Below are 15,940 nucleotides of genomic sequence, written 5' to 3'. Positions count from 1 at the left end.
CCACCACAGCCTCGACCTGCTGGGCTTCAGCAATCCTTCTGCCTCAGCCTTCCAAGTAGCCAGAATTACAGGCGTGCACTACCACGCCTGGCTCATTTTTGGTTTATTGTAGAGATGAGGTCTCACCAAGTTGCCCAGAGCGGGTCTTGGCAATCCACTCACCTCGGCCCCCCAAAGCATTGGGATTACAGGCTGAGCTACCGAGCCTGGCCGTATGATTTTTGAGATGTGCTTTTGGATCCAATTTGCTAGAATGTTGTTGAGGATTTTTGCATCTATGTTCATAAGGGATATTGGCCTGTACTTCTCTTTCTTTGTTGCATCTTTACCCGGTTTTGGTATCAGTGTAATGTTAACTTCGTAAAATGATTTGGGGAGAATTCCATCTTTCTCAGTTGCCTGGAATACTTTCAGTAGGATTGGTATCAGCTCTTCCTTGTATGTTTTGTAGAATTCTCCTGGAAATCATCTGTTCCAGGGCTTTTTTTTGTAAGTAGTTTTCGTATGACAGATTCAATTTCCTGGGTTGTTCTTGGTCTATTCAGTGTCTTGATGTCTTCTTGTTCAACTTGGGTAGGTTGTGTGATGTGAGAAAGTCTTCCATTTCTTCTAGGTTATCAAGTTTATTTCCATACAGGTGTACATAGTAATCCCTGATAACCTTTTGTATTTCTTTGGGGTCAGTTGTGATTTGATCTTCTTTTGATCTCTTAACAGTTGAGGTTATAAAACCCTTAGTGGCTGAAACAGATACCTCAAACAAAGCTACATTTGTAGTTGGTAACTCCTCCTTACTTGATATATCATCAGTACTGGCAACACAGGAAGCTGAAATTGAACTTCCCAGAGAGCCTCGGCCTAATGAAGAATGTCTACAGATACTTGAGAATGCAGAGGTGAGGACAACAACATAAACTGAAACTTGGCATTCTTTAAAAAGGAGTTTTTTAAAGGAAGGAAAAACCATGTTGCATGATTTACTGATGCTGTCTTTATTTATTCCCCCAGTCTTGAGAGGTGGTAGAATTATCTCCACTTTTCAGATGAGAAAGCTGAGGCTCCAAGAGATTTATGTAATTTCCCAAAGTGTTACATCTAGGACTTGGTAAAGCTGGGAGCAGGGTCCAAGATTTTCTCACTCTTTCTAGTTTATTACTGTTTATCACAGAGATGAGCAACTACTATATTCTTAAAACTCGTGTCAAGGCCTAGAAAGGGCTTAACACAGGTAAGTTTCAGACAGAAGAAGGTGTGTTTTTCTTCTATTTTGTAAGCTTGATGTTCATGAGGAAGCTTTCTTTCCTGCGATTTGAACAGGGTCTTCTGCTTCCATTCATGCTTTAGTGCAAATATCATGTTCCATCCATATCTGGTTTATTCTTTTTTTAAAATAAATATTTTTATATGCTTATTGGGAAAATGCACATTTCCCCCGGATTTAGTGAGGTTTACTTGACAAATAAAATTGCACATGTTTAGGGGGACACTTGATGTTTTGATATATGTTATACATTATGAATTAATCAACACAATCAAGCTAATAACATATCTGTCACCTCACATAGTTAGTTATACCTCTTTCTCTCTCATTTTTTCTTTGAAGATATTTAAGATCTAACCTCTTAGCACATTTGAAGTATACGTTATTGTTAACTGTAGTCATATTGCTGTACATTAAGATCTCCAGGCTGGGCTTGGTGGCTCAGCCTGTAATTCCAGCACTTTGGTAGGCTGAGGTGAGTAGATTGCCTGAGCTCGTGGGTTTGAGACCAGCCCAGGCAACTTGGTGAGACCTCGTCTCTACAATAAATAAAAAAAACATTAGTCAGGCGTGGTAGCGCATGCCTGTAGTTCTGGCTACTTGGAAGGCTGAGGCAGAAGGATCATCTGAGCCCAGCAGGCTGACGCTGGGGTGGCTGTGAGTGTGCCATGGCATTCCAGCCTGGGCGACAGAGTTAGACTCTAACTCAAAAAAAAAAAAAAAAAAAAAAAATCTCCGGAGCTCTTTCATGCTTCATCTAGACTATTTCTCCAATATCTCCCCGTTTTCTCTTCCTCCCAGTCCTTGGCAACCACAATTCTCCTCTCTGCTTCCATGAGTTTGACTATTTTAGATTCTATATATAAGTGAAGTAATGTATTTGTATTTCTGAGGTTAATTTTTAATTTTTAATTTATGTGCATGTAAGTGAAGGTGTATTATTTTCCTTTATCATTTCTTTTCCTTTATTCCTGTTAATGTGTGTATCAGTAATTTTGCTGTTTTGCTGTATGCAGGATTAGCAAAACATACAAGGTGGGTATAAGAATCTTAATTACGGGTTTTGTTTATGAACCTCACTTGGAAGTTTTAATGTTTTAGTCTTACGTTTATTTAGTCTTTACCATTTTTTCATAAATAATTTACTTTCAATTTGATATTCTGATTTCTGTGCAGATCATCTCCCTCTTTAGAAATCCAAAGCTCTTTCTTTCTCGTCACACAGTGCTTGTGTTTAAGCTGCTGGGAGCTGGTATCCTCACCTGGATTATATACTAAGGGCCAAGACTTGCACACAAAGGGTTATAAGTAAACAAATATTGATTGGCCTCCTTTGGTCACCTGGAGCAGGTAAATTTATGTTACAGCTGAGGTTTCAGGCCTGCAGCAGCACTGAGAGCTACCACCCGAGTCTCCTGCCTCTGGAGCCTGCTCTTTTCTCTGCTGTCCCCCAAAACAGGGTGGCACCAATGGGGACTGAATAGGCAAGCGAGGATTCGTGCTTTCCAAATTGGCATGTGCTGCTTTACTACAGATGAACCAGCTTAACATTGTGATCTTCCAGACATTGGCTTTTTCCCTTCCACTTTGCTACCGAGCCAGGATTGGCAGCTGAAGGGTTCTGTACATTTTCTTTTTTTTTTTTGAGTTGGAGTCTCACTCTGTCGCCCAGACTGGAGTGCAGTGGCCGCTCCCAGCCACCGCAGCCTCGACCTGCTGGGCTCCGGCGATCCTTCCGCCTCAGCCTTCCGAGTAGCTGGAACTACAGGCGCGTGCTGCCATGCCTGGCTAATATTTGATTTATTGTAGAGATGAGGTCTTGCCAAGTTGCCCGGGCGGGTCAGTTCTATATATTTTCATAAGAATATCTGAAGTTTGGAACTTCCAACTCTAAAGATAAAAAAGGTAGTCCATTGATAGGTTAGCTGCTAAATTTATCTGCACTCAGCATGAAAATTATTTTGGTTTGGCAGAATGCTGTGTACTTGAACATGTTTCATCTACATTCTTTAAAAATCATACACTTTTCAGCTGAACCTAGTCATTGTCTTACAGTTTCCAGCTCTGGGTTCTTGTCACCCGTGATAATCTTTCCCGCTCCAGGTGTTTATACCTTTAGGGCAATGCTATGCATCTTATATGAAACCTACCTCATTTCCTCCACAAACAAGTAACCTTTCTCTTCTAAAGCTCTCTCTATGTACTGTGTACTTTTTTTTTTTTTTTGAGTTGGAGTATCACTCTGTTGCCCAGACAGGAGTGCAGTGGCACACTCCTGGCCACCATAGCCTTGACCCTCCCGGGCTCCAATGATCCTTCCACCTCAGTCTTCCAAGTAGCTGGAACTACAGGTGCGCGCTACCACGCCGGGCTAATTTTTGATTTATTGTGGAGATGAGGTCTCGCCAGGTTGCCTGGGCAGGCTTTGAACCCGCGGGCTCAGGCAATCCACTCACCTCAGCCTCCCAAAGTGTTGGGATTACAGGCTGAGCCACTGAGCCCGGCTTGTACTGTACACTTTTAATGACAATTGTACTTTTTTACCTGTATCCCGTGTTTACATGACGCTCTCCATTATTAGACATCAAGCTCTTAGAAGTCAAGTTCAGGCCGGGCTCGGTGGCTCAGCCTGTAATCCCAGCATTTTGGGAGGCCAAAGCAAGTGAATTGCCTGAGTCCGCAGGTTTGAGACCCCCCCCGGTAACTTGGTGAGACCTCGTATCTACAATAAATAAATAAAAAACTAGCCGGGCGTGGTAGTGCACACTTGTAGTTCCGGCCACTTGGAAGGCTGTGGCGGATGGATCACTGGGGCCAGCAAGTCGAGGCTGCGGTGGCCGGGAGTATGCTACTGCACTCCAGTCTGGGTGACAGAGTGAGACTCCACAACTCAAAAAAAAAGAAAGAAGTCTAGTCCATTTCTTGAGAAGGCTTTGAATCTCATAGGAGTTCAGTAAATTTTAAAAGAATGGATGATTTGCATTGCTAATATACCTACTAGCTAATGTTTATCCAAATATTCTTTGGAAAAGTTAGGCTGATATTAATGTTTGCAAAGAAGATCCTTGAATAAACTCATAGAGGAGTAGTCACAAAATTTAATTACTTGGCGCTTATTGACCTCCAGGGTCAGTTTTTTTTTTTTTTGAGTCGGAGTCTCACTCTGTCGCTCAGGCTGGAGTGCAGTGGCCGCTCCCGGCCACCGCAGCCTCGACCTGCTGGGCTCCGGTGATCCTTCCGCCTCAGCCTTCTGAGTAGCCGGAATTACAGGCATGTGCTACCATGCCCGGCTGATTTTTTGATTTATTGTAGAGATGAGGTCTCGCTGCCCAGGCGGGTCTCGAACCCGCTGGCTCAGGCAATCCACTCACCTCAGCCTCCCAAAGGCACGGGATTACAGGCTGAGCCACTGAGCCCGGCTTAGGGTCAGTTTTGAGGAGAGGGGTGATGATATGTATGTGTCTGTGTTTATGTATATCACTGCCACAAGCAGAGTCAAGAGACAGCTAGTAAACCAGGAGAAAGTGTTGACAATTTACGTTTAAGACTAAAGGGTTCATACAAACTGGTAAGACTAACAACCAATTTTTAAAAAGAACAGGCCAGGCACTTTGGCTCATGCCTGTAATCTCAGCACTTTGGGAGGCTGAGATGGCAGGATTGCCTGAGCCCAGGAGTTCAAGACCAGCCTGGACAACATAGTAAAGCCTTGTTTTTTACAAAAAACCAGTCAGTCTGAGTGACAGTGAGACCTTCCCCCCGAAACTCACATACATACATACAACTAAAAAGAACAAATAATAGAATCAGTCTATTTTCAGGAAAAAAGTACCTATGGCTTTAATTATTATTATTATTTTTGAGTTGGAGTCTTACTCTGTTCAGGCTAGAGTGTAGTGGCACACTCACAGCCACTGCAGCCTCGACCTGCTGGGCTCCGGCGATCCTTCCGCCTCAGCCTTCCAAGTAGCTGGAACTACAGGCTCGCACTACCATGCCTGACTGATTTTTTTTTTTTTTTTTTTTATTGTAGAGATGAGGTTTCACCAAATTGGTATCGAACCCCAGAGCTCAGGCACTCCTCCCAAAGTGCTGGGATTACAGGCTTGAGCAACCATGCCTGGCCACTTGCGGCTTTTAAAAATGTGAAAAGACTCCTCCCAAAGAAATGCAAATCACAACTATACTTGAAACATTTTCATTCATCAGATTGGCAGTAATCCCAAAGTTTAGTGACATACAGTGTAGATTGTGAGGAAAGGCATTTCTTACATTGCTCTGGAAGACAATTGGACAGTGTTTATTAATACATTTAACCTCATCTCTACAATAAATCAAAAAGTTAGCCAGGCGTGGTGGCATGCACCAGTAGTGGAATGATCGCATGAGCCCAGCAGGTCGAGGCTGTAGTAGTTGGGAGGGTGCCATCACACTCCAGCCTGGGCGGCAGCAATGAAACTCCAACTCAAATAAGTAAATATATAAAGAAGTAAGTAAGTAAATACATAAATATATATTATAAATATACATACCCCCAACCCAACACTTACGTGAATTTATGCTTATATGTACATATGTATTTTCTTGAATAAAAGATATCAGGAAGGATACACAATAAAGCAGTGGACACCTATTTAGCTATTTGAGTGTAGGTAGCAAAGATCTGGGCAGATGGTAGATGGGTTGGGAGGGACAAAACATTAAAAATAAAGTTTATTAAAATTTACTAGAGTTTGAATGATAGGTATTACATCTAACACTTGATCTTTGCTAAATCTACATTTATTTTTCTTATTATGTATTAATGCAAGTTCATTTTTGTATTATAAAATCTACAGTGATATGGTATTTGTATTTTTGGGGGCATTATTTATATTAAGTGTTTATTTTGCAGAGTTCCTTTGTATTAAAGACTGCAGTGATTTAATGGAAAGAAATTTATATTATTTTAACACTGTATTAAATGGTTTATTAACAATATGAAGTACAGTCCTTCAAGTCTTGTGTTATCTCCTCCTCTGACTCCGCTTTTATTTTTACCCCATTTCTTTAGAAAGGTGCCAAATTCCTTAGTGATGCTGAGATCATCCAGTTAGTTAATGCTAAGCATATTCCAGCTTACAAATTGGAAACACTGATGGAAACCCACGAGCGAGGGGTGTCTATTCGTCGACAGCTGCTTTCCAAAAAGCTTTCAGAACCTTCTTCTCTCCAGTACTTGCCATACAGAGATTATAATTACTCTTTGGTATGTGATTTTCTTGATTAGAGAGGTTAGCTTTTTATCTTTTTAATCTTTTTCTTCTTGACTAGGTATTTTAAAATATGTATATCATTTTATAAAACATTTTCCTTTTAAAATCTATTAACTAAAATTTTTCATTTTGCTTATGATGTAGGTCATAGAAGTTAAAAATATTTTCCCTGGTTTTATAATCATTACTTAGAGTAATCTTTAAAGAGTAAATTTAAAAGTTTTAAAGATTACATAGTAAAGGATTGTTTGAAGATAATTATTAAAGATGACGAGCTGAGATGTGTTGCTATGCAATTACAATGTAGATTTTCACCTGATACCTGACTTTACCTTTTAGGTGATGGGAGCTTGTTGTGAGAATGTTATTGGATATATGCCCATCCCTGTTGGAGTGGCAGGACCTCTGTGCTTGGATGGAAAAGAATTTCAGGTTCCAATGGCAACAACAGAAGGCTGCCTTGTGGCCAGCACCAACAGAGGCTGCAGAGCAATAGGTGTAAGTTGGCATTTGTATATTTACCTGTTTTAAAATATGCCCTAGGCAAGACAGCAAGAAGAACTTTAGGGACAGTCAAGGACACCTTTTGGGTCAAGCAGAAGTATTTCCAGGATTGATATGTGCTTCCGTATTATACTCTCTGTAGCTTGGCGGAGGTGCCAGCAGCCGAATCCTTGCAGATGGGATGACTCGAGGCCCAGTGGTGCGTCTGCCACGTGCCTGTGACTCTGCAGAAGTGAAGGCCTGGCTCGAAACACCTGAAGGATTCACAGTGATAAAGGAGGCATTTGACAGCACCAGCAGGTGGGGGGTGTGTGAGTGGGTTTGTGTGTACATTTACGTTTATTTCAGAACCAGTGCCATTTTCTGCAATTGTTAGATGTAATTGTTAACATATTGCCTGTTTAAAAGAATAGAGTATCAACCTTAAGTTCATGCATTCAAAATGAGTAATATTTCTGCTTGTCTGGAGGAAAAAAGAATGTTGACTCAAAGGAATTCCTCGATAAAGGTAAATTAGTAAAATTAAAAGAAAGTATGAGCTAATAAATTTGATTAGACTTACTTTGCCTTAGGGGAGGGTTGTCTTAGAAAAAAAATACTTTCCAACGGGTTAGAAGTATTACTGTAATAGATTTACTTTACACAGAAAGTTAAATTTACAAAGAAGCATAATCAATACAAATGATAACTCCAATATAGTTCAAGCTTATATATATATATATGTATGTATATTATATATATTTGAATTGGAATCTCACTCCTTCTCCCAGGCTGGAGTGCAGTGGCACACTCATGGCCACCCTAGTGTCGACCCACTGGGCTCCGGTGATCTTTTTGCCTCAGCCTTCCAAGTAGCTGGAACTAACTACAGGTGCGCACTACCACGCCTGGCTAATGTAGAGACTAGGTCTCACCAACTTGCCTGGGTTGGTCTCGAACCTGCAGGCTCAGACAGTCCATTCACCTCGGCCTAATATGTTTGATTTTATGTGAACTTTTAAAGTTTATTAAGGGCCGGGCGTGGTGGCTCAGCCTGTAATCGCAGCACTTTGGGAGGCTGAGATGAGAGGATCACCTGAGCCCGGGGATTCAAGACCAGCCTGGGCAACTTGGTGAGATCTCGTCTCTACAGTAAATCACAAAAACAGTAGCTGGGTGTGGTGGCATGCGCCTGTAGTTCCAGCTACTTGGAAGGCTGAGGCGGAAGGATCGCCTGAGGCCAGGAGGTCAAGGCTGCGGTGGCCATAAGCGTGCCACTGCACTCCAGCTTGGGTGACAAGAGTGAGACTCCAACTCAAAAGTTAAAGAAATAAATAAAAATAAAGTTTATTAAGATGTAATTGTCTATAGCTTTTTCTTACAGTGCCTAAGAATAAAACAATTGAAATGGTATCTCTAATATGTTTAGTTAAAAAAGAAAATGAGTAATCTCCATGAGCTTCCACTTAGGCATGAAATGAAATGACCTAGATTAAGACAACTTCCATCTTCTTAAAAAGAGTGAAATAAATATTTGCATGTTTTGTTTACAGATTTGCACGTCTACAGAAGCTTCATACAAGTATAGCCGGACGCAACCTTTACATCCGTTTCCAGTCCAGGTCAGGGGATGCCATGGGGATGAACATGATTTCAAAGGTGAGTGTGGAGAGACTGCTTCTGAAAGGGTAGACGTGCCTTGCAAAAGGATGTCCCAGGAGAGAGGGACCGGGTGACTGGGAGACTCATTTTTTAGCTATGTACCCTGTGCGTATGTTGTGCATTCAAAAGGTGAACTGATTGAAAAATACTTTTCCTGAAAGGTAAGTATTGATTGATGCAACTCATGTTAAATAAATCAGGCTTTTGTTGATTTGTATTGTTTATATTTGATGTATTTAATTTGGACTTGGTACTGTACATTCTAGGTTTACTGAAAAGGAATGGGAAGAATCTTAGGGTTAACACTTCAAAACTTTGTTCAGTCAACCTTGCAGCTGACTTCTTACAGACACTTTGAGATTTGTCTTTAAGTACCCAAATATAATTTCAGTACTTTGGGAAACTGAGGAGGGAGGACTGCTTGAGGCTGAGGCCAGGAGTTCGTGACTAGCTTAGGCAACATAGAGAGACTGCATCTCTTAAAAAAAAAAAGAAAAAAAAAATTTAAATTAGCTGGGCATAATGACATGTACCTTATAGTCCTAACTACTCTGGAGGCTGAGGTGAGAAGGATGGAAGTTTGAATCTGAGAGCTCGAGGCTAGCCCGTGTGACATAGAGAGACCCTCATTCTAAAAATAAATAAATGTCTTTAGACTTAGAATTTTTTTTTTTTTTTTTTTTTGAGTTGGAGTCTCACTCGGTTGCCCAGACTGGAGTGCAGTGGCCGCTCCTGGCCACCGCAGCCTCTACCTGCTGGGCTCCGGCGATCCTTCCGCCTCAGCCTTCCAGCTGGAACTACAGGTGCGTGCTACCACGCCCGGCTCATTTTTGATTTATTGTAGAGATGAGGTCTCACCAAGTTACCCAGGTGGGTCTCAAACCTGCAGTCTCAGGCAATTCACTCACCTCAGCCTCCCAAGGTGCGGGATTATAGGCTGAGCCACCAAGCCCGGCTGGCTTAGAATATTTTTGACTCATTAGGAGTTACAACCTAATAAAGCATTAAGAGTCAAGGAGCAGCTGTATAAGCTTTAAAAATTGCCAAAAAACAGTATGATAGTTCTGGAACAACTTAAAAATAGAATTGCCACATGATCTAGCAACTTCACTTCTGGGTGTATACCCAAAAGAATTAAAAGTAGGATCTCCTGTTCTTTTTTTTTTGAGTTGGAGTCTCACTCTGGCGCCCAGACTGGAGTACAGTGGCTGCTCTCAGCCACCGCAGCCTCTACTTGCTGGGCTCCAGCGATCCTTCCGCCTCAGCCTTCCAAGTAACTGGAACTACAGGCGTGTGCTACCACGCCCGGCTCATTTTTGATTTATTGTAGAGATGAGGTCTCACCAAGTTGCCCAGGTGGGCCTCGGCCTCCCAAGGCGTGGTATTACAGGCTGAGCCACCGAGCCCGGCTAAAAGCAGGATCTCAAAGAGATATTTGTACACCCATGCTTGTAGCAGCATTTTTCATAATGGCCAAGAGGTGGAAGCAACCTAAGTGTCCATGGATGGATAAATGAACAAACAATAAGATGTATAAACATAATGAAATTATTCAGCTTTAAGAAGCCAGGAAGGTGGGTGCGGTGGCTCATGCCTGTAATCCCAGCATTTTGGGAGACTGAGGCGAAAGGATTGCCTTAGCCAACATAGATAAACTTGAATAAACCTTGAGGACATTATGCTAAATGAAATAAATCAGTCACAAGAAGGCAAATTGTAGCCAGGTGCGATGGCTCAAGGCTGTAATCCCAGCACTGTGGGAGGCCAAGGCGAGAGGATTGCCAAAGCCCAGGGGTTTGAGACCAGTCTGGGCAATGTGGCGAGATCTTGTCTCTACAATAAATCAAAAAATTAGCTGGGTGTGGTAGTGCGTGCCTGTAGTTCCAGCTACTTGGAAGGCTGAGGTGGAAGGATTGCCTGAGCCGAGCTAGTGGATGCTGTGGTGGCTGTGAGCTTGCCACTGCATTCCAGCCTTGGCGGTGGAGTGAGACTCCAAGTCAACAAAAAAAAAAAAGGCAAATGTATATGATTCCACTTGTGTGACATATCTAGAGTAGTCAGATTCATAGAGAGAGATGATAGAATGGTGGTTATTGGGCTGGGGAGGCAAGGAAGGGGTGTTGTTATTTAAGCAGTTGGAGTTTTAGTTTTGTAAGATGAAGAGTTCTGGAGATTAATTGTACAGCAATGTGACTATACTTACCACTGTAAATTTAAAATAGGTAAGATGATAAATTTTATGTGACATATTTTACCACAGTTTAAACATTTTTTAAAAACCGCCAATAACTATGTTTTGGGTTATTGGGGTATGAGTTACTTGAATTGCTTTTATAAGGCTTATTATAAATAAATATCAAGCCCAATGACTTTCAACAAGATTGACTTTACTGACCCACTTCTCTACAGACATTGTTACTTGGGCTTCTAGGTAATAGTTCAATAACTAAAGATGGAACTTATTACATGTTTATTGTGGGTTGAGTTACTCCCCAGTGACACATAAATAAGAACATTTCTTACCTTCTTATTATGTTTAGCGTTCTCACTTTAAAAATCTGCATCCCAGTAGTGAGAAACTGAGGGGGTGGGGTGGGGGGCGGGATTGGTAGTAGTGGGAATCTTTAGAGGGAGGGGCCCACCTCATCAACAAGGGTGCCTGCATAATAAACATTTGTATACTTAACCCTGAACTGTACCCCACATCTTTCAAATAAAAAATTTTAAGTAAAAAAAAAATCTGCATCCTATTCAATAATGATGAGAGAACTTTGTTTTTAATAGCTGGAAAGAAACACATTTAGGAATCTATACCTGACTAAGAAATTAGTCATTGTGATGGATAATAAAACAGGTACTCCTTCTGTGCTCAGTTTCTTGGAAGTGTAGTTACTGTACTTAGAAATATATCCTAGGTACACATAAATTCTTGTGACCTGTAAGGGTGACTGCGTCACTCATTGTAATGTTTTTGTTGTCGCTGTCTGTAGGGCACAGAGAAAGCTCTCTCAAAACTCCAGGAGTACTTCCCTGACATGCAGATCCTAGCCGTTAGTGGCAACTATTGTACTGACAAGAAGCCTGCTGCCATAAACTGGATCGAGGGAAGAGGAAAGTCTGTGGTGTGTGAAGCCGTCATTCCGGCCAAGGTTGTCCGAGAGGTGAGCGACGGCGTGACGGTTCTGTCCTTTTTGTGTTTAAGCTTCAGGTGGACTAAATAAAACGTTGGGGAAAGGCGTATTCGCGTTTCAGTCAAGTGAAATCGGGGGCTCCGTCTTCCATTCCAGACGCCTGCTGCTGTACCTTGCCCTGTGTGTGGCATTCACGGGAGCAGACTCTGCCGACCTTCTTTTTACTGGGGACGGGCTTTCCTGGGGTCCCATCTGCACTCCCTTGTGTTCTGGAAGTGCAGAAAGCTAGTCTGGGCTGTGACCCAGATGCATCCTGAGTCTTCTGGAGGAAAGCGTACACGGCACACACCTCTTTCCAGGTCCTGAAAACGACGACAGAAGCGATGGTTGAGGTGAACATCAGCAAGAATCTGGTGGGCTCTGCCATGGCTGGGAGCATCGGGGGCTACAACGCACACGCGGCCAACGTCGTCACGGCCATCTACATCGCCTGCGGACAGGTGTGCGCTCCAGCCTCCGCGCGCTGCTCCATGCTGTTGGGAGTAGGGGAAAGATACCATCTGTGTGTTCTTGTTTGCAGGATGCAGCCCAGAATGTTGGCAGTTCAAACTGTATTACTTTAATGGAAGCATGTGGTCCCGCGAATGAAGATTTGTATATCAGCTGTACCATGCCATCGATAGAAATCGGAACTGTGGGTGGTGGAACCAACCTGCTACCTCAGCAAGCCTGTTTGCAGGTATGACACAGTGGGGCGGAGTCTAGCGACCTCAAGCCCAGTTCTGGTTTCCTGGTCCGTCTCTCTTTCCACCTGCCACCATGTGTCACTCACTGCTGTATTCCAGTTGGTCTTTTCCTGCCAGCCTAACCCATATGTCCAGAGATGCATGTTCAGGCGTGTGCTTTATTAAGAAAGTAATTTCGGAGAGCAGATGGCACTGTCAGGCAGGCTGGGGGTGTTGTGCCAGCTGTGGCCTGTGCATTTGTCGTCCTGGCTGTCATGTCCTCGAAATGTAGGACTTTCAGTGAGTCTGTTTCTGTTCTGATGCCAGTGCAGTTCTCTGCATTTAGTCGACTGATAGGTGGTTGCTCATGGGCTGTAAGGGCGAGTGTCTTGCTGCGTTTCTGCCACAGATGCTGGGTGTTCAAGGAGCCTGCAGAGACAGCCCGGGGGAAAATGCCCGGCAGCTTGCCCGCATCGTATGTGGGACAGTCATGGCAGGGGAGTTGTCACTTATGGCCGCACTGGCAGCAGGACATCTCGTCAAAAGTCACATGATTCACAACAGGTAAGACTTGAAGATGTGTTTGATACATTTCCCCGATATTTTAAAAAATGTGCAGGCTGGGCTCGGGGGCTCAGCCTGTAATCCCAGCATTCTGGGAGGCCGAGGTGAGTGGATTGCCTGAGCCCGCAGGTTCGAGACCTACCTGGGCAACTTGGCGAAACCTCATCTCTACAATCAATCAAAAATCAGCTGGGCGTGGTAGCGCCCGCCTGTAGTTCCGGCCACTTGGATGGCTGAGGTGGGAAGGATCACTGGAGCCCGGCAGGTAGAGGCTGCGGTGGCCGGGAGCGTGCGTGCCACTGCACTCCAGCCTGGGCGAAGAAGTGAGACTCCAACTCTAAAAAAAAAAGAAAAAAAGCAGTATAAAAGCTTGTTATCCAGATATAGTACTCCCAAGTTAAAATCCTGCATTCATGATGTTTTGTATATTGCTACTTTGTCTATTTCTGTCATAGGTCAAAGATAAATTTACAAGACCTTGGAACTTGCACCAAGAAGACAGCTTGAGTAGCCTGTCAGCTCTGAACTGAAACATGGGCATTGGGTTCTAAAGGACTAACACAAAATCTGTGAATTAAAAGCCTCAATGCAGTGTCTTGGTGAGGATGAATAGACGTGATCAGTGAGACGACCACTGGGGTTTGGCTCTTTCAGAGAAGTCTGAGGTGCTTTCCACATGGACTCCTCAGATCTGAAAGCAGCACTTACATGCTGTGCTCTTTGGAAAGACTTCAACATGGATGTTACACATTAAAACATCACTGATGATAATCTACAGCTCACCTCTGAAAGCACACACAAGCTGGGAACAAAGCGTTTTGGGGAAATTCATGAAGTTCTTGGTGATCAGTGTGACACTGCCCTGCCCTTTCCCCCACCCCTGCCAGTTGAAAATGGATTTTTAAATTATACGGTAGCTGACAAAACTCTTGGTTTTATAGTTAATTTATTAAGTCTGGGCTATAGAACTTTTAGAAATAATAGCTAAGTTCATTTTTTATAAATTAATACTTATTTGGTGCTGGTCTATTTTGATTTTGGGGGGTAACCAACATTATTCTTCAGAAGGGGACCTTTTTTCTTCAAGGGAAGAATCAGTCTTACTCCCAAATACAGAATAATGTGTTAAGCAGTGCTAAATAGTTCTCTGTCTGGGAAACAAATCACTGCATTTCTCTCTGCAGGCTATTTGTTCAGAGAGGCCTCTTGTCTGAATGTAAATGTCTAGATTGGCTAGAACGTGTCTGTCAGCATTAGGCTTTAAGAAACACAGGGTTTTGTGCTCTTGACTGAAGCTATCAAAACTCTGAATGTTGCTTGGACAAGGGTGGCTCTCAGGTACAAGCAAGTCTGTGACCTCCAGAACTCACAGTTTTGAAAGAAAAATACTTCTCTAAGCCAACTTTAATTTCTTAAAAGAGATTTTAATTTATTTAGCTGAAAAGTACTTCTTTTGTAAGCAACTGTATCAAATCTGTATATTTGTAATAAAGTAAAGCTTCTTATGCTAGGAGTTTATTGGAAGTGTTGAAGAAATAAAGAAAAATCAACTTGTAAGTGATTAATACTCTAGCTTGGGCCAGAGGAGATACTGTTCTTCCATGTTGTCCAGGAAACCCTGGCTTGCCTGCCAAGCCTGGTGATGGGGACATCAGCTTGCAGAGCCAATGACGGAGCCAGGGGAATGGCCGGCAGCTTGCGCCTGTTTGTTCCTGGCCAGGAGGGTGGCAGCTGAGACATTCACACGAGGCTCGTTGATGAACCCATAAAAGCTCTTGGCTTCCTCAGGGGGTCAGCAGAGTTGTCGAATCTTAATTTTGTTTGATGTACAAGTTTTGTATAAATAATAAAGAACACCTTATTTTGTATTACATCTAACGTTTCAAGTGTTGGTCTTGGAAAACTGATGTCTCACGTGGAAGATGGACTCTGAAACATTCCCGTCAGCCGTGGCTGCATGGAGAGCCTCGTGATTGTGTCTGCAGTGGCTTTCTGGAAGCTTTATCTTCTCTGTTGTACGTGATGCTTAAATGGTTCTGTTGCGACTCTTCAGCCAGTGACTCTACTCATCTGAGCTTTGAATGTGAAACGTCAGTGAAAAGTATGTCGAGTGTTCATTTCGGTGACTGTAACCAATATCCTCTTGCTAAAGTAATGTTTTGTACAGTTGCTACAGTGTGCGTTTTGTTACATTCTTTTCTAGGTCAAGGAAGTCCTGAAGAAAGTGAATATTGATAAATGTTTAGAATCTCTTTGAAAGTTTGGTTAACCCCAGGCCTGAGCCAGGAAGCTGGTGCAGTCGGGCCAGAGTGGCACTCGCGCTGGGCGCCACACGACCCTTTCTGATTCTCCAGCTCCGCAGCATTGACGGCAGGCTGGCATTGTGCATGCATTAAAACGGCCTTTGTCACACTTAGGAGGGCGTGATGAGCTCAGATTTACCGTCTCGGTTCGGCTGCTGCTGTGCACGTGGAGCGGGGCCGGCGAAGGAGCGGAGGGGGTTGAGGGTTAGGGCCGCCATACCCATGGCCTGGGCCGGTGTGGTCAAGCCCCAGGCCCCCTACTAGGAATGCACCCGACTGACGCGGCTGGCGGTGGCAGCTGCATCACTGCCGCCTTTCCACTTGCTTCCAGACGTCCTGGCTTGAAATGGACGGTGCTACCGTGTGTACTCGCTACAGTACCGTCAAGTACACAGAAGCACAACCACTGGCGCCGGGCGCATGCGTGCGACGACGCACGGCAGACACTTGAACTCATGGTGGCTGGGTGTGGGGATGCACATTGCATCGTGGTGGCTTGCAACTCGGAAGTTCGTGTCAGCGGGCACGGAGGGGAGTTTCTCCGGCTTCACGCAGC

General features: G+C 43.5%; 1 protein-coding gene across 4 annotated transcripts in view; it reads left to right on the top strand.

Moving 5' to 3' along the window:
- Nucleotides 1–15,497, top strand: part of HMGCR (3-hydroxy-3-methylglutaryl-CoA reductase) — a 29,541-nt gene extending 14,044 nt beyond the window's left edge. Inside the window, exons 10-20 of one of the 4 annotated variants that reach the window (XR_505196.2) lie at nt 718–896; nt 6,315–6,509; nt 6,856–7,014; nt 7,163–7,320; nt 8,553–8,658; nt 11,652–11,822; nt 12,152–12,292; nt 12,373–12,531; nt 12,927–13,081; nt 13,537–15,182; nt 15,285–15,497. Coding sequence is in view for 3 of the 4 variants with exons in the window: in XM_008071044.1 (XP_008069235.1) it covers nt 718–896; nt 6,315–6,509; nt 6,856–7,014; nt 7,163–7,320; nt 8,553–8,658; nt 11,652–11,822; nt 12,152–12,292; nt 12,373–12,531; nt 12,927–13,081; nt 13,537–13,588 (1,475 nt within the window). In the remaining variant the exon portion in view is untranslated. Of the gene's footprint in view, nt 1–717; nt 897–6,314; nt 6,510–6,855; nt 7,015–7,162; nt 7,321–8,552; nt 8,659–11,651; nt 11,823–12,151; nt 12,293–12,372; nt 12,532–12,926; nt 13,082–13,536 lie in introns of all 4 variants that reach the window. The other 3 variants (XM_008071044.1, XM_008071043.2, XM_021719060.1) reach the window with 3 other exon arrangements.
- Nucleotides 15,498–15,940: the final 443 nt, after the last annotated feature.

The sequence above is a fragment of the Carlito syrichta genome, unplaced genomic scaffold (assembly GCF_000164805.1).
Source record: "Carlito syrichta isolate Samal-C Ts95f unplaced genomic scaffold, Tarsius_syrichta-2.0.1 Scaffold314105, whole genome shotgun sequence".
Classification (NCBI taxonomy): domain Eukaryota; kingdom Metazoa; phylum Chordata; class Mammalia; order Primates; family Tarsiidae; genus Carlito; species Carlito syrichta.
This window is presented reverse-complemented; position numbering and strand designations above follow the sequence as displayed.